Here is a 20,942-nt window from a genome sequence, read left to right as displayed (position 1 = left end):
AACACAGCAGCAGAAGCAGCAGGTGGTACAACAATCCTAAAAGGGGTGTTGCGCTACGAATTACGATGGCAGCTGTTATAACTAACCGTCCATATGTACGTGAACATTTACTTCAAATTCAAATTCGAATTTACTTTATGTTTTCATTATATGAAAGGACCTAGTTATATTGTGCCTAACAAAGCGTTAATTTAAAATAAAGTAGAATGCTTTTTTTTGTAATTTTATTTATGAGTTTCTACGTTTCTACCTATAGCTGGGCTACGACCCTGGAAATTTTCCAAATACCGGCAAAACAAAGAGTAGGTACCTAGATACTATCATCACACACATGCGTGGAAATAAACTTTAAAATATTAATCGTCCTCTATTTGTATTGTACCTACTCGAGCGGCAAGCAACTAGCAAGCCGAACAAATAGACTCCAAATGACATAAATACTTCAATCAATAACTTGGCTATTTCGGCATCGTCGGCTCGCAAACGAGTCGCCGCTGATTGCGTCTAATTGAAGATCATTAGGTGACCACAAGCCGCGACCTCGCCGGCCGCAACTCGCCGCGGGGACTCGAGAGACAATCAGCGACATTTATAGGAACGTTCCAGCGGCTAGATGATACTCTTGCGCTTTCTACAAGGACAGTCGTCAGGAATGCACGGAATTGCTTGCTATATGGAGTTCATCATGAGCGGCGCATTGTGGAAATTCATTCCGAAAGAATTTTTCGGAAATCGGACCAGTCGTTCCCGAGATTAGCGCGTTCAAACAAACAAACTCTTCCGCTTTATAATATTTAAGTATAGATTACCATCAACCTGTATATTTTTTATAATGAAAATGCGTTTATTTTCCTAAACTACCTACTTATATAATAATATAATGATTATTCTAGAGGTATAATATAAAAATGAATCCCAAAATGTGTTGGTAAGCGCATAACTTGAGAACGGCTGAACCGATTTCGTTAATTCTTTTTTTATTATATTCCTTGAAGTACGAGGATGGTTCTTATGTAGAGAAAACGTAAATATGTACCACGGGCGAAGCCAGGGCGGACTGCTAGTTATAAATAAATATGGAAATAATTATTACACGTGAACTTTGACGGCAAATTCCGTGTTTATTAAATACATTTCCGTATTGCATCTATGTCGTGGCCATATCGTAGATTTGCTCATTTCATGAAATGATTGATCATTTCGTGAAATGGTCGCATTTCATGAAATGGTTGAATGTCTATTGATCTGATTGAATGTACATCATGATGTGGTTTGAGCAGATCAATGATAAGACATCGTTTCTCGATATGAGCAACTAAACGCGCAGTTTTTTCAAGAAATGTTTGATAGAGGCGCTGCAAGCGCTGTTTATGTGTGAAGAAAATTCGCTTTCGAAAATTTTATTATTCGTAGTTAAAAACTTCATTATTCGTTTAATACAATAGGAAGAAAGTCATAGCAAAGAATTTACGACGAAGTGGTTCGAGTATTATGGAAACCTCGGATATCTTATATTAAAAAAAAAATGCGTCCTATAACGATATTTATATATCCAACTACATATATTATTATAATTGATTCTTTTCTAAAAAGCTTCTGGCTTTTTTATCAAAGTCTTACCTAACCAAGCCTGTTTCCTTTTACAAAAATGATTTGCTTCTGGCACTCGCCAGCCGCTACTGGCTACTGCGGCACTAATTTGAATGACAATAAACAAGTTCTTAAAATATTCTGAATTTTTTTAATATTTTATTGACTCCCTAATTCCCTATATTTTATACGATCTGCAAATCTGGATGACAGAATCGTGAAACATTGACGATTTAGGGATCTAGTCAAACTATGTTGGCCACATCATGAAATGCGACCATTTCACGAAATGATCAATCATTTCATGAAATGAGCAAATCTACGATATGGCCACGACTTCTACACTCTCAGTAGTGAATGTAATTTGTAATATTAGCAATCACAGAAGAAATGATGATGTAACAAAAGCATAAAAAGTTTGTGTTGCAAATATTACAACATGATATACAAATGCGATTTTGATGCGCTTGCAGGAGATATTGTGAGCGGACCTAATGCACGTCGTCAGCTTGCATGCTGCATGTTGTAATACGCCGCGATAACAAAATATTATGCATGTAGGTACAATAATATCTATACGCAATTCATTTCAAAGTTTTTAAAAGAATTTTAGGAAAACAACGTATCGCGGACGAACTAGCGTACAAAATCAAGTATTTTATGGCTCATGTGTTATTCTGATGCGTAACTTATTTATGTACAGTGTAAAGTTCTATCCAAATCCGTCCGATACCTAGGGTCATTGCGCCTGTTCGCGTCCACCTGCCTATACGCGTCCATTTTGCGGACATCTTTTAGAAAATTCACGAAAATAAGTATAAGTACTTTAAGTAAAATTGTAATAAGAAAAATTTCCGATAATACCTCAATGTATAAGAGACATGCACACATATTCAAAATATGCCTGCGGACTGCCTATCCTATTTAAAAAAAATATTTAATTTTGGCTATTAAACGAGAGAGCTAAAACGCGCGGGATTTTGAAAAAAAAATAGTGCGCAGCGTCGCGTTTGACGGTAAGTATCTTATTGTTAAATGTGAATTTTTGAATATGTAACCGTTTCTTTACTTTGTTAACAAAACATGGAATAGTATGGATTTTAAATCAGCTTATTTCTTTTACAATTAATAGCTAAAATAAGGTGGACGCGAATTACTACACCGAATTTGTAAAACTTCCATTTTGCGTCCACGGTGGGCGCAAACTATACACTTAGTGCATAACAATAGAACATAATATTGCGTCCACATTGTTTTTCATTACGTAGCAATGAATTGTTTGTTAAAATATGTATGTAATTTAAAATAGATTGTAAATTTTTGACTAAGACCACAAGTTGATAATTTAAATTTTCATTCAAATTAGCAAATTTTGATGCTATTTTTTCATTTTAAAAGGGGTATTCTGTGAATGAGACTTGATCATCAATTTGATATCCGTCTGTCTGTATGTCCGTCTGCCCGTCTTTCTTTCTGTCAAGACCCTTTTTCTCAGTAACGCGTGGAGGTATAAAGCTGAAATTTATATTGAATACTCAAATCTACAGCTGTCCCTTGAAGCAGTGAAAAAATCAAACTTATAAGCAAAAGATACAGCCGTTTATGCTGCAAATTTTCGCAAATTTCGTCATTCGCAACTCGCAAGGGAATCAAAACCTACAGGGTACTTTACGTGAATACAGACACTTGAAGTTTGGTACGAAGCAACGTCTTATAGCACAAATATAAGGGAAACATTGAAAAAATAATCATTTACAGTTAAAACATACGAAAAAAACAGGTTAATACGGAACCCTCGGTGTGCGAGTCCCACTCGCATTTGGCCGGTTTTTATTAAATAGCTATATTCGTAAATAAATAATTCATTAAAATCTAATTTTTATTTGCATTCATCTGATAAAATATCACCCAATACACTCTTAATTCCTTTTCTAAGCTGGTGGACGCGAACTGGTCCACGGGTGGACGCAAACTGGAATTTTTGGACGCGAACTGGGTAAAACGCCTAATTCTGCTTTTTGTCTAGATAAATAAAAACCACATGATATTTCCAACACAATCGAAAGTAAATCTTAAAATAGACTATGCAATGAACACGTTACATAAATTTTGCGTTGAAATTTGTTCTGGAACATTTTTATTTTCTCCTTCAAACTTTCAACTGCACTAAGTGGACGCGAACAGGCGCAATTACCCTACGTCCAATAGTTTTTACCACACTAATACTAGATATGGATTTTACGTGAAAGAGTAACAAACATCCATACATCCATAATCAAGCCATGATCCATACTTGCAAATCTTCGTGTTTATAATATTAGTACAATTCTTTCGGATATTTCATTCATTTACATTTCATTATAATAATATTAGTTATGTATTTTTAATTAGTATTTTATCATGTACTAATGTATGACTATGTTTAAGGCAATGTCGAATTTATGCTCTTCAATACTCCACTTGTTAACTAGTTGTACTACAATCGATGTTAATTGTTTACCGTATTTCAACATTTTTTTAATCGTTAAGATTTCCTGATCCTGATCGTTCGTTGTGTGATTAAGTTTTAGAATCAATTACCTATTCATCTGAACAAGGTAAGAAATTGGATGAGGTACGGTGTTGCACAACATTTGCATTTTAATTGGAATTAAGTAAAGGTTAATGACTGTCAAACATTGATACTGTCGTGTAATAAGGAATTTTGTGTTTATTAATCCATTTTCAATATATAATTAGAATTAATAAGATTTAGACGGAAGTCATCATGTAGATCTATTTTTCAGATAAGTCCGGAACATTTTCGCGAGAGGCTGTTTTATGAGCGCGTGCGTTACGTGCGCCGCCGCTTTCCTTGGAAAATGCTTCGCGAGGTGGCTCGCGTTCGCTGTGTCGCCAAATAACTTTCATTCCAAAATTATTTTCCACCATTATTACGCGATTACATATTAATATTATTATTTATTACGTTGATTTCATCGTTTTAATACATGAGCAACATATTATGTTTAGCTCTTTTCTGTGTTGTTGCAGATCGAGATTATTAATAAATCCGTAGGTACTAATTTCAAAGTAGGTGTTGCTCTACAACTACACTATAAAATAAGGAGGAATAGGACAAACTTTTCACATTCCAATAAAAGGCTGTTGTATTATTTAAAGACATTTATTTGTGTTGATACAATAATAACTTCGTGGTAGAACACTTTACACGCTACATGGCACTGCTGGCACGCGCCGCGATTTGTGCTGTCTATATTATTATTATAAATAATTAATTATACTATCTCATTCTTACAAGAATTAAATGAGTACTTAATAACTTGTTCCTATTGTTCAGATGTAAATGAACATTGGCTTATTATACTTCTTACATTAGATTTTACAAACAACCATATTTAGAATTTTGTTTGTTTACATTAGAAATATACGAAAATCGCGACGCGTTCAGCTGAATCTTCATCAAAGAAAACACGACTATTTATGAAGAGAACAATAAATTATTTACCAAATATAACTACTTGTCCGACATTATTTTCTTTAATGAAAAGTCAGCATTACATCTACATCGGGTTACTAGCACTCGAAACTACAGCTACTCTCGGACGCCGGCCGATGAGACTACTTCATTATTATTTACTTTATTATTCAGGTAAGGTAAGGTAAGGTTTTCCTATGTCATATTATTTAAAAAAATATCAGTTTTGAACTACATAAACTACACAAATAAAATAAACAACTTTTTTTTGCGTAAACAGTTAATATTGTAAATCCCATCCAAAAGCAATGAAATAATCAGCAGACAGCATGACTAATGATTTTGATAAAAATGATTCACACAAAATACAAAATGCGGCCGGCGCGATATAATGCGTAATACAGATATTAATAAATCAGTCCAACTAAACATAAGTTAAATTATAAACCAACAACAACTTATTATAATGTAAAAAAAATATCAGTAACAATTTGTACTTAGGTAACGCGTCAACACAGAGTGCGTCTAATTATGCAAGTCATGGTGGAATAATGAACTTGAATTTAACGTACCTACCTCTAAACAAGGATAATAACAATATACGTGGAATATTTGTTATTGTAATTAAAAAAATCTTGTAAAGGTGGTCTTATAAATCGGTTTACTCAGTTGCGTGCAAATATTCGTCTAAGGATAATGTCATCAATCAACGCCCTCCCAATTTCATGATTTAGATTTTCAACTTTTATCTTATAGGGAAGCTGTATTCTTACAGTGAGAGCACGGGATTATGATTATGATGATTACGATTCTGATTATTAATATGATGATGATGATGATGATGAGTATGATGGTCATAATGATGAGGACGAAATAAGGCACTCTGTGTATCGCGCGGATAAGGTTAATAAATCAGTCTTGCTGCAGCGGCAGTTGCGGAGTATTCGGAACAGTCTTCGTTTCAGATCAGGTATTCATTACCAATATATTGAAAAAGTCTATTCAAACTATTTACTTGTATCCAAATCGTGAAGACAATTTTTTCTTCAATATAATTCAATTTAACCATTATATGTAAATAGTTCGAACGACTTGGCAATAAATAAAATATAACTATAAGTACATACGCAATAATAAAATGTCAACTTACACCTAACACACGTTTTGGTTATCCACTTATAGCTAACGATTAATTCCACTTACACTAATATAAATATATTATTTGTAGAATGTAGAATATGAACATTTTGATAAAACTCGAATGATTTTACACTCTTATTGTAACTATCTAGATTACTATTCATTTTACTGATCGTATTTATTCAAGTTGACAACAGTTCAGTTTTTGTAAGGTGGGTGAATTGTGGAAAAAATATAATAATAATAATAGCAACATCGTGTTTACGTTTCTAGTCTTAGTGTAAATAAATATATTGTATAAATAATATAAAAATAGGAACAAAAATAAATGTATTTTTATTGTAACTCGACACTTAGAGGGCGCGGAGTGCGGACACCGGGTTAGACTTAAAGGTACAAGTCCGAGACGGGCCGCAGACCGCAAACTGCAACCGCAAACTGCAAGCGACAGCACTTGTTTCTATGAACATCTATGAAATTGATTCCAAGCGCGGCGACACTGCTGCCTGCAGACGCGGCGCGCAGCGATTCATAGATGTTCATAGAAACAAGTGGTGTCGCTTGCAGTTTGCTGTTGCAGTTTGCGGTCTGCGGCCCGTCTCGGACTTGTACCTTAACTCGTAGGTTAGTTAATTATTATTAAGAAGGGCACTTTCAGGGCAGTGAATTGTAGCTTATATTATAATATTTATGATTTTTTTAAGTTTCCATCTTGAAATCATCCATAGCGTTTTTAATTTTTTTCATGTAATCACCAGTCCTCACGATTTTTTGGCTAAAACTTTGGTGTTTCGACCGCATTTTTTTTAAACAATTTCACTTATAGTAATTTATTACATAAAGTGTTTTTTTTATTTTATTTTAAGTCTGTTCTACATGGTATGAAGAATCTATCCCAGTGTACCCTCGCCTTACAAGAGTGTCAACACAAGTCAGTAAGTTGACTGTAACTTTGGCTCCTTACAGTTCTATTAACTGAAGCTCTACCTTCTTCAATTTTATTTTCTCGACTTTCTTCTATAAAGTAGGTTGATTCTTACCAATTTTTTTTAAATTTGTCGTTTTAACTTTTTATATTTTGGCAATAGAATGAAAAGGGAATATTAAGTAGAGCTTCAGTTATCTGAACTATACACCAATAACTTAACAAAGAATGTTCGGTGGGTCGTATAATACTGCGCCAGATAATTTTTTTGTGTATTTATATAACCCAGGTTATATTTAAGGCATTTTCTTTTACATAAAAATGGTCTTATTAATTGTGATGTCTTTACGTTCAAAATATAAAAAAACATGTTATATTTTTAAATTAGAGATGCACAATATTATGCAAGGAAATTGTTTTTACTTACGAGAGATATCGATAGACCCTGGTTTTTTGTCATAAATTCTTATATAATATTTGATCTTATTCGAGTATTGGATTCACACAAATTTATTATTTGTATAATAAGGGTAATGAAAAATATCACTTATTTTTTAGATTCACATAGAACACACCGTGGTAAATCAGACAAATTTTATCTTCAATTGTATCCAATATTGTATCAATAATTAAATATTATTTTTGAACATTGTTGTAATAAATGTTGATGAAAATAAGTATAACATGAAGAATGTACAAAGTTTCATGTCAGGCCTGTGTATTGTGATTTGTGTGTACAGTGTATGTGTATGTGTTGCGATTGTAGTGTGTGAGGGGCGCACGGTGTGATGTTTTTGGTAGAATGCATATGTGTGATCGACGTTGCGAATATACGCGGGCTGTTTGTATAACGCGTGTGAACCTTCTGTATGTACGAGCGCTACTCATGCGCGGGTGTATTTGTATTGCGTGTATGTATGAGTAGGTACGACGTGTCGTGCGCGTGCGCAATATGCACGTGTGAGTGTAGACACGCACTATGTGTCGTATGCCCTATGTATGCGTGGGTGTGACGAGTACGCACGCCCTATATGTTGTACTCTCTGCGCGTGTATGTGTGGGCTGGGCGAGCGGTGTGCGTGCGGTCACTAGACGTTGTACTCTCTGCGCGTGTATGTGTGGGCTGGGCGAGCGGTGTGCGTGCGGTCACTAGCCGCGCGGCGCGGTTAGGCCTTGTAGCCGGGCGGCGGGTGCGCGCGCAGGCACAGCGCGAGCGCCAGCAGCAGCGCCAGCGCGTGCGCGGCCAGCAGCGCGGCGGCGGCGGCCAGCGGCGCGCGCGCGGCACGGGCCAGCGCGGCGGCCGCGCGCCCCGCGCACCCCGCCGCGTGCAGCCGCGCCGCGCCGCCCGACGCCGCCGCCACGCGCCGCGCCGACCCGCACGCCGCCGCGTCCTCGGGGCTCTGCAACCGCACATTCATGCTTTCACTTGGATAATATAACTTACATTGTACTTCCGTAAACGTAGCTTAATAGAGAGCATTTTGAACAACAACTTTTATTACAACCACAACTAGCACATAATGTTACAAAATCAAAAAAAAAAAATGTGCATCAAACAAGAAACTTAATTTTCGAGTCAAAATGTTCACCAAGCAATAATTATTACGCCAGCAATACCAACTCACCACACAACAAGACTCGGGCACATAGTAGTACGTGGGTTCAGCGGCCACACTGAGATCCAACGTATCGTCCCCCGGGCCCCCCTCCCCCGGGCCCCCCTCCCCCGCGCCCCCCTCCCCCGCGGCCAGCGCCTCGGCCGCGCCCCACGCCGAGTGCTGCCAGTCGCGAGCACTGCTCGACCCGCAACATTCCAACTGGAATTGTTGGAAAATACATAGAAATAAATATTAATAATTATGTAAATTGAATTGGTCACATGTAGAAATGATATAAAACAGAACATTGCTTTCGCTACAAAATTAACTATCAAGAATTAGTAGCAATGTACCTATTTTATGTTATTTTAACTGTTTTTATGGAGTGAAAAAAGTATATTTAATTTCATTCATTAATTTCATTTCATTGTCTCTCTTAATGAAAAACGTATATTCACATTTTCTTATCTAATATATAAAAATCAATGCCACTTTTCGTTGTAATTCCATAACTCGAGAACGGCTGAACCGATTTCGATAATTCTTTTTTTATTATATTCCTTGAAGTACGAGGATGGTTCTTATGTAGAGAAAACGTAAACATGTACCGCGGGCGAAGCCGGGGCGGACCGCTAGTACTTTATAAAAAAACCGTACCTACCACAATAACCTGTGGTCTAAAACCAATTCAAAATGTTATAATAAATTAAGTTTATATCCATCATTTAACTATGAATCTAAATTTATCTTAATTGTACAATGTAAGAGTAAGTATTTAAAAATATTAAAAATGACTATTTATAAAACTTCTTAACTAGACTATCATCAAAATGAACTACACTTACGGCACGGTTAAGAACAAAGGGAATGTTTATCTCATGCTATTATTGTTAGAGAGAGGTGAAAGCACGACACATAAACACAACTTCCTGACGAGTTGCAGCAGAAATAAGCTATAAAAGCTAAAAATGGAATGACGATAAACATCAGCTAACAGTTAAATTTGTGGCAAACACGCCATAGCGCCTAGCGGGCGCGGCCATCGGTTACGAAACTAGAACCAACACAATAGACTGCAACTACAGTCCACTGTTTTCTGTACTACCTATGTAGATCGAATAGTGTCTGTTTTAGAGATCGACTTTATTTGTGGGCAGATTAACATTGCTACAATATTGAATGATGTAATGAGATTTAGAAGCGGAAGCTTTCTAGTAATAAATGTTTATCATATCATCTACATCATACATAACTATAATAAAATCGTTGGAAAGACAAAACTGTACACTGTATATTTTTTTAAAAGAATACTTGGGACGTGATCTTCGAAGATCGAAGATCGAAGCCAAAAACATAGTTTTTACAATTTTTGTCAGTTTGTCAGTATGTCCGGGCTAATCTAAAAAAGTACTGCTAATTTGGTTCAGAGATAACTTAAGCCCTTAGGAAGGGCATAGGACATATCCCGTAAATCCCACGATTTTTATTTGACTACGCGGGCAAAGCCGCTGTCGGAAAGCTAGTTATATAAAAGATGCCTACTGCATGACTATTCCAGAACAACAATTAAAAACGGCTATTTTGACACGTAATTTATAGAGAACTTAAAGGAAAAAAATATTTAATCAGTCAAGTGGTTTTTGAGTTAAAGCGCACAAACAAAAATCACCACGTGTAAAGTGTCATGCGTGAAGTGTCGGGTGTAAAGTGTCGGATGTAAAGTGTCGTGTGTGAAAGTGTCGTGTGTGAAAGTGTCAATGTTACTACTTTACATCCCTGCAGACACTAATTGTACAAATGACCAAATATTTAATGTATTTATTGCCTGTGAGCCTCTGTCGACAGGTTAATGGCGATAACGACAAGACAAGTTTAAAATGATTGAATTTATCTGTATTAGTTCCAATGAGATGTACACTGTACAGCCTGCTCACCCCGGCCTGCAGCGCGTCGACGAGGTGCGTGCTGGCGGGCAGGCGGCCGTAGTCGTGGCGCACGGTGTGCGCGAGGCGGTCGGCGAGCGCGCGGCGCAGCGCGGGCAGGTGCGCCGCGCCCCACCACGCCGCCGCGCCCTCCGCCACCGCGCTCAGCGCCAGCAGCGCGAACGCCGCCGCCAGCAGCGACGCCGACCCGCGCACCGCGCCTGCACACCCCCACCGACAAACTTTTGTTGAACGACAGCTAATTGTTTTAAGCCGCATTCACAAGGCAACATTTGGCTCGCAACACATGATCCTCGATAAAAATATTTCCTTTTTAACTTCATAAAATTGTAAAATAAACATTTCAACAATTACAACTTGGACACATAAAACTGATGGATTACAATAAATTCAATTGCTTTGGCGGCATCACAGTTGGCCCAGTTGGTCAAGGCGTCGCCCTTGATTGACAGAAGACGCGGGTTCGAATCCCGCCTCATAATAGAATTTTCTTATCTTACAAAATTTATATTTATAAAGCGTGTGAATGCCATAAAAACAAATTATATCAAATTCAAGAAAGCTTTCAATTTTAAGTCAATTATTTTGTCATTTTTTGTATTATTATATTATCGCTTATAATACCAATGGTATTGGTTGAAACTTAAAAATATATAAGAACCCTGGCTATGGTAGAGTAAAAGTTACTGGCTCAACATACTTTCTTCTTAATTTTTCTGTATTTTTTATAAATTGCGAAAATTGTTATCTAGACATAAAAATAAAAGTTGAATTAGAAAACCTAATAAATTAAATTATAATGCATTTCATACCTGCAAGTGCTGTGATGGCTCCAAGGGTGAGAGTCAAGCCCCAAATGGCCAGGGCTCCAAGGCCGGCCTTCCCTGAACCTGTCTCAGTCGCGCGACCGTCCCATAGAGCCCACCCGGCGAATGCACATGTGCCTACACCCACACACTGGAATTTTTGCAAATATTTACTAAGAACTTAAATTACCAACTTCATTAATTACTGAAAAGAAAACTATATTGAACCTAACTTAAATAAATGGCTAGAAGTTAAATTTTGTAAAATTAATATATTTATGAAATATGTTAATTTTTTCCTACCTTTTTAATAATATAATTATATTTTTATTTTAACTATTCTGGTTTATTCTGGACTATATATTCACATTTTAACTGTAGGTACATAGACAATGTTTACATTGTTGACAGTATAAAATATATACATGTAAAAATAAGCCATTACCTTTCTTATATTGTAAAATCATACATTTCATGAAATAAACAAGGTAAATATATCGAGCGACTTACCAAAAATATCACATTGAAGAGTATTAACAAACATTTCATCAAGGAATAACACTTAGACATGCCCATGTTTTATGTACCTAAACGATACCTTGGCAGTTGGCACGGGAAGCTTACAGGCTACAGCTTATGTATTTCGTATTCTTTTCGATTTTTATAGCAAAGCTAACCTCCAGACAAGACGTGGAAACTTGCTCCAACTATGCAAAATTGTAGCGTAAATTACTTTTTATTTATTTTGTTAACTCCCATTGCCATTTCCTTTGCATATTTTAATTTAGGTCAAATCAAAACTCAAAGCTGAAAGCTGGAAACTGTTTTTGTATCTGTTAACTATTCTGTCTCTGCCAAAGATAAAATATAATACCATGGATTATGGAATGGAAAATGTTAAACTGAATATTGAATTGAATTTTAACATTTATATAATTTGTAAGTAATAGTAATTTATTATAAAATGTTTAATATTTTAAAAGAAAATCTTCAGAATAATATGTAAACCATAAATCTAGAGATGAGTGACATAAACAATTTTAAGCGAAGCAGAATTCGATGCATAGATAATCAATACTACCGAGAGCGCGAACACCTCAGGCGAACACGAGTCACGAACAAAGTTTTGACAGCGAACATGGAAAGTCCTCTTGAAAACATAAATAAATGGCCACCGTTTATGTTACGTTCTTCCTAATCGTTCAATTCTATGTTTGTAAAATGGAGGATGATACCGAAGATAGGTTAATGTAAGTTACAACCGTTACAAAAGTAAATTTACGTTGTTTATAGTGAAAGTTTGTGTTACACAGTTTGAAAATTAAAATTGGGGTCTCTTGACAGAAAGTTTCGCGCCACTAGCAATAACATTGTGTTATGTCCGCGACGCTACCGAGTAATGTTATCAATGGAAGTGTGTTGTTTACAGGAAAATATCGAGGAGAGACACACGTTGGAGCATGAATTCCCAAAGACTAGAAGAAATAGTGGCGGAGTTGATGAAGCCCATCAGCGACGTCCGCCGAAACTTCGACACGGACCTCAGCGCGGTAAGTCCCGATGCTCGCGTCCCTGTTCCAGACATCAGCGAGCCCCGATTTCCATACATGCAAATTTTGAATCAAAATAGCTATAATTTTTTTAATGTAAATAGTTCATAACAGTGTGAACGAATTTTTAAGAAAGCCACTCAGGGTTCATTTAAAAAAAAAATCTATTTTTGAATTTATAGCCCTATGAACACAATTATGTTGTTAGATTTGGTATCAATTTTCTAATATTAACAAAAAACTAAACAAAACTTATATGGCTGCCTTGTTTAGAAAGATGACCTTGAGGTAATAAGATGCATGCAATAACCGAATTTTATTGAAATTGCTTATATGCAAAATAGTTACAAAAACATTGAAGTGATTGTTAACCAATTCCATATAGGTACATATATAATATAACTATATTTATACACATTTAATTCACAATTTATTTGTTTTCATACATGTTCCTTCCAGATTGATATATAAATATTACTAGATTTCCGCCTGTGGCTTCGCCCACGTTTTCAAAGGAAAACCCGCATAGTTCCCATTCCTGTGGGATTTCCGGGATGAAACCTATCCTATGTGTTAATCCAAGTTACCCTCTATATGTGTGCTAAATTTCATTGTAATCGGTTCAGTAGTTTATGTGTGAAAACCATACATACATACATACATACATACAATCCTTTCTTCTTTATAATATTAGTATAGAATATGTTCTAGTATTATATAGTATATTTGTTGTAGTTGTTGGAGGAATACCTGACGGAGGCGGGGCTGCATGCCCTGGAGCAGAGCGAGGAGAGTGACCCGAGCCCCACAGAGCCCAACTTTGCAGAGATAGCTCTGTTGCTGCAACAGTCCGCTAACATTTACAGTCGGAAAGTTGACTTCCTTTATCAGCATGTGCTCAGTGTCAGTGACTCATTAAATAATAGCATAGCGTGAGTACTTATTGCATTACTAGTTTTAATTAAGCTTATATTACTCAGATGTGTAAGGATTATTATAATCTAAAATATTTCAATTATGTAAAATGTAAATTTTTTATTGATATAATTTATTATCTAATCAAAGCAAGCAATATCATGCATTTGGATGATAAATTAAATAATAATTTTCTATTAAATGCACTCTGAATTTATAAACTAAGTATATCACCTTATAAATTACATTAAGTTTTCTTGTGGTTAGTATTACAAGATAAGAGCATAAAGGGGAAATGATTTCCAAGCTTACATTGCCAAAACTCATTAACAATTGAGTGAATGTGCTGACCTTGAGCCGAGTAGTGCGCTATTATCTATCTTATTTTGTAAAATAAATACAAGTGTTAATTATTCTCTGTGAGACGGCCACGCTTATCAAATTTTATAATATGCCTCCTCATTTGTATTGCAAATTTTGCGAACTATGTATTATTATTTTGAATTACCAAATATGCATCTTGCATTTTACAAATTATAAATAACTAGGCCTCCGCCCGCGGCTTCGCCCGCGCAGTCAAAGAAAAACCCGCATAGTTCCCGTTCCTGTGGGATTACCGGGATTGTGTCATTTTGTGGATAAAAAGTAGCCTATGTCCTTTCTCGGGTATCAAAATATCTCCATACCAAATTTCATGAAAATTGGTTCAGTAGTTTAGGCGTGATTGAGTAACAGACAGACAGACAGAGTTACTTTCGCATTTATAATATTAGTATGGATTTGTATTTTTGGAAATCTATTATATTTCTTATTCTATTTAATGTTGCAAATTAAAATTATTTTATTTCACTATTGATAATAATTAATGTTCAACATATAAATTTTTGTAGAAATACATATATTTAATTTTACAAAAATTTTCAGTGAGTAGCAAGTACGAAATGATCTCATGTCTTTGTGAAGATAACCCTATTTTAAATAACAATTTTGATAGTACAAGAAGATATGAAGCTCGATGTATTCTTTTGTTAGCACATACCGTAAGCTGAGTATATTTATATAGCCCATTTTCAACAACTAAAAAAACATAGGTTTACAACATACATGTACATACTATGCCTATCTATGTGTCTGGGTGCTGTTATTAAAACAAATCAAATTTATTAAGTCAAATATTTGATTTATTTTTAAAATTGTAAGACTTCCATTCCAAAACTAGGTATGTATATTGTATAGATATGTTCTTTTTTTATTGCAGTATCACTACATAGTATAAAACAAAGTCGCTTTCTCTGTCCCTATGTCCCTTTGTATGCTTAAATCTTTAAAACTACGCAACGGATTTTGATGAGGTTTTTTTTATAGATAGAGTGATTCAAGAGGAAGGTTTTAGTGTATAATTTATTAGGTTTTAGATTAGACAAAGCAGACGAAGCCGCGGGCAATAAGCTAGTTTTAGGATAAACTTATTGTAAAACAACTATTTCACTTTCACCAATTTGTACAGTAACTGCAATCTCAATGTACTCTTTCAACCCATATATTATGCAGTTTATGCAGGTATCCTGTATACCTATCAAAATTGTAAGTTTGAAACTTGAAATTATGATAAATTAAGATCCTAATATTGAATAGATGTTTGATTGAGTTGTGCTGAGAATGTTATATGTAATCAGTATTAATTTGAAAGTCTATGTTGTTAAATAGTGCAACCTGGATGTCAGAGTTGGCTCAATTACTGACGACAAGCAACAAGCAGAACACCCTTTTAGATGGAACATTTTAATTGTTTGTAATAACTGCCCTAAAGTCATCAGACATTAACAAAAGTTAGTAATAGCGTGTGTCGCCGTAAGATTGTACAAGCTGTTAGATTGTACCCTAACTCGCGACAATAAAAATTGTGATCCATAAACATATCCATTAGCTCGCATTATATTTCGTTAAAATACAATACGAATATATCGCAGTTATGTATTATACGGATAATTTACTTTTCCAAAACGTCCATCAGGTGCAGGTTGCGCGTCGACGGTCCTATTTCTGTGTGGTTTTTAAACAAACTGAACGTAATCTAAATCATATCGAAACCCAAAAAAATGTGCTAAATTCCAAATAGATGGATTTTTTTATGGATCCCAATTTTTTACCAGATTATAATATGGTGTGAATCTTGTATCCTAGATATTGTAACCTAATGATGTTTATAATTTTATGGTGACATAATAATTGTACCATTAGAAAAATTGGTGAACAGTATGAGATTAAGTAATCTTTAACATATTGTTTTCTGTTGATGAAAAATTTGTGACAAACTGCATAGGAAAATTTAATTTTAATTATATCCTTTAAAACTCCCAATTTCTATCCACAATTTTCATATGACAACTATCATGTTTGTGGTTGTATACTAATTATAAACTTCTATTATATATTTTCTATTCTTTCTACAGTCTTGAAGCTACAAATCTAGTATTCATAAACCTTATAGAGCAAATTTTGACAATTTTGCGAGTTTGTATTGTGTCTAAATTCAATAAAATGTTCTATTTTTCAGAGAGGAAACAGTGCACGAAGATGCAGAACAAGTGCCATCATCGTCAGCGAACAGACGCAGGACGAGAGGCCAAGCGGGGCCCGAGGAGTTCGAGCCGATAGCACTGGAGCCCAGTTCTAGCGCCCGACGGGACTGCGCGGGGCTTCGCCCCCCGCCCACGCTGCCGCGCATGTACATAGAACTGGAGCCGCGTCAGCTCACTGATGCCGACGTGCAGCTGCAAGATGCCGCGGGAGAACCCATTGGAGTGCTTGCTGACTTCCATGTGGGCTGGAGACTACAGGTAATGAATTTATTGCGTGATAAAAATTGAATTAAATCGAAGTAGCTTTAAAGCTTGGTATTAGATACATAATAATTTTGTCACTGTGAATGGGCTAAAATCACAGCAAAATGAAAAGCTAAACTTTCTGTCAGTATAAAACTTGTTCTGTTAGAAAAAAAAGTCAATGAAATGAAATAAGTATGCATAATGCAGCCACAATAAATTGTATATATTGTGTATTAGCGTGTGTGCCACGATTAAACATTGTCGACCCATTGAACTAAAATTTAACATAAAATAGTATAATTTATCACCAATAATCACAACAAACTATGCCACAGGGTGGTTTTCTAGTCGAGGAGCTGGAGTCCACGGAGTACCGCGGCGGGCCGCAGCTGCTGGAGCAGCTCCGCTCCCCGCCCCCCGCGGTGCCCCCCCTCACGCTGCCGCAGCTGGCCGCCACCCCGCCGCCCCCCTCGCCCCTCCTGCCGCCCTCCCCCTTCAACTGCTCCACGCCGCTGCCGCCCGCCAAGCGCGAGCGGAAGCGCCGCTGTGACGCGCTGCCCGACCTCTGCGGCGCCGCCAAGCTGCTCGTGTGCGAAGGTAGCTGATACGACTAATCATAATTAAATCTATGTTGTTTTAATTTATAGATATGTATTGAAATTGTTGTATGTGCCTCTGAATAATAAATTGTATTAGAATGATTACTAGTAGACAACAACAACAACCATTTGATGTTTCGTTACATTCGTACATATTCATTATGTTTGTCAATTTTCATAAATAAATTAATTGCTAGCTACTATAAATATAGATTTCGCTAGAAAGGAAAATAGTTTATTCGTAAATATAAAAAATATTTAAATGTCACATGGACGGGTGTTTAAACGAGTCATATGGTACGTTTGCAGAGGTGCTGATAAAGCTGAGCAGCTGCGACACGTTCAGCGAGTTCAGCGTGCCGCAGCGCTGGGTCCGGCGCGTGGTGGAGCGCCGCAGCGGGGCCGTGCTCGCCGCACGACTGCGCGCGCGCACGCACGGGGACCACGCAGGTACGCACACGCACTTACATGTGCAAATGTACACGTAAATGTACGCACAAACATTCGTACAACATATGCACACACTGGTACCTTTGTAATGCAACTTTGTCATTCAGTTTTAGATAGGTAGTCCAACCGTTTTTTAAATTATCGAAAGCTAAAAGACTGTTCTATTTTAACCATCTTGAGACTCAAATGCCAGTTCAGCCAAATGTAAATTCTGCTTTTGAATATTTCTATAGTTAATTATTTTTCCATGCTTATTATAAATACATGTTATTGTTTCAGAATTCAAAGGATTCGATATCTCCAATGGATCTGACGTTGGAGGTGAGTTATAATTTATTAATTTTACACAACAGTCTCCCTTCTATCTTTATAATATTTTTTGTTGGTTTTAGAAACACAGACGATGAGTTATTTATGTGACAACTATAAGCAAATTGTAAAGTATAAACAAAGTCGTTTGTGTACAAACATAATATGGTTTTTAATTAACAAAAACGACACTGGCACTCGGGGACTGCCGCAGTAAAGCTATTGCATGCTATGCCTTCAAGCCACACCTCCGCCCGACGGAGTGGGGAGCGTGAGGTTTTTTCGTTACGGAATTTCTCGATTCGGTCCCTGCGCTCAAGGTCCGCTATAGAAGCTATGCAATAGCTTAATAAATAAATCATGTTCGTCAAATGAATTAGTTAGTTAAATGTATTATGTGTTATCGTCGTGCAGGTTTCGTGGGGTGGGCGGCGGCGGTGCGCGGCGCGACGGCGGCCGAGCTGCGGCGACTGCGCCCCGACGACAGCGACGACGACGGCTTCTTCGAGCTCAGCTCCTACAGCGACGAGCACGCGCCCTCGCCGCCCGCCCCGCCAGCGCCCGCGCCGGTCGGTGTGCCGGTCGACGCGCCAGTGGACGCGCACAATATTGTGAGTGTAGTACCTAAGGGTCTCAGCACACATATGGGATCGGAAAGGGATCGTAAACGTATCGCCTCGAGCCGTTCAGAATGGTTTGTATTAAACTCCCTACTGCAACGCACACTAATCGGAATAGTAACGTAATCGCCTCCCCTCGGAACAGGCTCCGAACTTGCAATTCCAGCGCTAACGGCTCATCGTCCCCGCGCTTACGTCTCTCCGTCCCCGCGCTTACGTCTCTCCGTCCACGCGCTTACGTGTCGGCCTGCTACGACTTGCCGTACTTACCGTTTTTAGGCGTAACGCCGGTGTCGCCTAGCCGTAGCCGAGTTGACGTACAGGCGCTGCTGATACGCTTTCGTCACGTGCATACGGTAGGTTGACGCCTGGTTGACAGCGAGGCGAAAGGCGTTACGGTTACGATCCCTTTCCGATCCCATATGTGTGCTGAGACCTTTACTGACCTAATGAGTTGTTGAGCACGCGCCCTGCCCGCCCGCCCCGCCAGCGCAAGCGCCGGTCGACCACAATATTGTGAGTGCGAGCGACTGACCTAACGAACAATCTATACTAATATTATAAAATTGAAGAGTTTGTTTGTTTGTTTGAACGCGCCAATCTCGGGAACTACTGATCCGATTTAAAAATTATTTCGTTGTTGGATAGCCCATTTATCGAAGAAGGCTTTAGGCTAGGTATATCATCACGCTAAGACCAACAGGAGCGGAGCAATGCGGGTGAAACCGCGCGGAACAGCTAGTATACATAGTAGAAAATCCAACTGGCCTAACAGCTTTTGTAGTTTAAAAGCTTAATATGTAGTACACGTATACGCTAGGCGACGCTCATAATATTTATATAATGAAAGTGATTGACCTAGAAGTATAGTACAGGGACAGCTAAGTAACTTAAAAGTGAATTTGCTAAATAATATAATATTGTCATTATGTACAAAACAAACCAAACTTTGTAATAGTGTATATGTACAAAACTATACACTATAACAAATTTCAAACGAAAGATATATATAAAAATAGGCCAATGATTATTATAATTTTAATTTAATTTACTTGTTGTTATTGTAATCTTCACGGGGAGTAAAACTAGGTAGTAAACTTGCTCCTTAATGATTAAAAGAACCATAATATATTATGTAGTCACATTGATATGAAACTTGCAGAGTTCGCTGAACGAGAACCCCGAGTGGTACCTATGGCGGGAGAGCGTATTAGCGCGCAGCAGTGAAGCAGCGCCCGACGTGCAGCTGACCGCCGCGCGCCTGCTCCGGCGCCTTCGCCCCGCCGCGCCTTCGCCCTCGCCCTCCACGCCGCAGCCCCGCGCCAACCATGTCGATGAGCTGCTGCGTGCGGAGAACGAACAGCACGGAACGCATCCCGCGCATCTCACGCTCGCTGCGCTGTTTCTGGTAACATATCCTTTGATATTACACGCACAGTCCCATTTTGCATAGATTGATTAAAAATAGCATTACAATTTAATATTTAAAGCAGCAGCATAAAACGATAATCACATTAATAAATGAAACTATATGTGTGTAGAACTGGCTTAATTTCATTATTTATATGTATTGAATTCACCATAATAATTCTAAAATCATTTAATTACCCAAAATTTTAAACAACTATTAACCGCTAACTTGTAATTCCTCATTTGCAGGCGAACAGCGGTAACATAGAGATAATCCAAGGGGAACCGCTAACTATAAACTCGTTCCACATGCGGCTGCTGTCGGACGACGAGTCGCTACTGCGGCCCGCCGCCATTGCGGAGTTCAGCTGAGACTCTACTATAATTTATATGTGAATACTAGCTGTTGCCCGCAGCTTCGCCTGCGTGGAAAAGATAAAGAAACATGATACAAATTTTTATCCCCTTGGGGGTAGAATTGATCAAAATCCTTTCTTAGGGGACGTCTCCGTCCTAACATCTACCTGCATGCCAAATTTCAGCCCGATCCGTCCAGTGGTTTGGGCTGTGAGTTGATAGATCACTATATCAGTCACCTTGAGTTTTATGTATGTGAATATTACCATAGCTAAGTGAATATACCTATAAAGAGGAAATATATTCTCCTCTACAAGTGACTATTGCGTGAATACATCAGTGAAAGGAAGACTATTTTCGTACTGCAAGCGTGAAATAATTGTTAAACAACAGAAAACGTGTGTGTGCCAAGAAACAAGAAAAA

The 20,942-nt window shown here is 37.5% G+C and overlaps 2 protein-coding genes across 2 annotated transcripts; one reads left to right on the top strand and one right to left on the bottom strand.

The window, feature by feature from the left end:
* Positions 1 to 5,762: 5,762 nt before the first annotated feature.
* On the bottom strand, positions 5,763 to 12,077 carry LOC123697075 (tetraspanin-11-like). The gene is made up of 6 exons (XM_045643491.1): positions 11,991 to 12,077; positions 11,487 to 11,631; positions 10,666 to 10,874; positions 8,759 to 8,950; positions 6,821 to 8,533; positions 5,763 to 6,594 (listed from the first exon to the last, which is right to left on the bottom strand). The coding sequence occupies exons 1-5, from the start codon at positions 12,054 to 12,056 to the stop codon at positions 8,300 to 8,302; spliced, it is 846 nt and encodes a 281-aa protein (XP_045499447.1). The 5' UTR covers positions 12,057 to 12,077; the 3' UTR covers positions 5,763 to 6,594; positions 6,821 to 8,299.
* A 522-nt stretch (positions 12,078 to 12,599) lies between these two features.
* Positions 12,600 to 20,621, top strand: LOC123697074. The gene is made up of 10 exons (XM_045643490.1): positions 12,600 to 12,730; positions 12,910 to 13,030; positions 13,766 to 13,962; positions 16,503 to 16,785; positions 17,109 to 17,370; positions 17,682 to 17,822; positions 18,102 to 18,143; positions 18,546 to 18,742; positions 19,914 to 20,159; positions 20,411 to 20,621. Exons 1-10 carry the CDS (start codon positions 12,648 to 12,650, stop codon positions 20,531 to 20,533), a joined length of 1,695 nt encoding a protein of 564 aa, XP_045499446.1. The 5' UTR covers positions 12,600 to 12,647; the 3' UTR covers positions 20,534 to 20,621.
* Positions 20,622 to 20,942: the final 321 nt, after the last annotated feature.

This window comes from Colias croceus, chromosome 13, assembly GCF_905220415.1.
Source record: "Colias croceus chromosome 13, ilColCroc2.1".
Taxonomy (NCBI): Eukaryota; Metazoa; Arthropoda; class Insecta; order Lepidoptera; family Pieridae; genus Colias; species Colias croceus.
This window is presented reverse-complemented; position numbering and strand designations above follow the sequence as displayed.

What these genes read in the sequence shown, in the direction of transcription:
- LOC123697074 (XM_045643490.1), top strand. Translation starts at nt 12,648, where the DNA reads ATGGCCACCGTTTATGTTACGTTCTTCCTAATCGTTCAATTCTATGTT. An exon ending in GATACCGAAGATAGGTTAAT is followed by an intron (nt 12,731 to 12,909) that starts GTAAGTTACAAC and finishes TGTTGTTTACAG; the next exon opens with GAAAATATCGAGGAGAGACA. An exon ending in CGCTCGCTGCGCTGTTTCTG is followed by an intron (nt 20,160 to 20,410) that starts GTAACATATCCT and finishes CCTCATTTGCAG; the next exon opens with GCGAACAGCGGTAACATAGA.
- LOC123697075 (XM_045643491.1), bottom strand. Translation starts at nt 12,056, where the DNA reads ATGGGCATGTCTAAGTGTTATTCCTTGATGAAATGTTTGTTAATACTC. An exon ending in TCTTCAATGTGATATTTTTG is followed by an intron (nt 11,632 to 11,990) that starts GTAAGTCGCTCG and finishes CAAAAATTCCAG; the next exon opens with TGTGTGGGTGTAGGCACATG. An exon ending in TGCCCGAGTCTTGTTGTGTG is followed by an intron (nt 8,534 to 8,758) that starts GTGAGTTGGTAT and finishes GTGCGGTTGCAG; the next exon opens with AGCCCCGAGGACGCGGCGGC.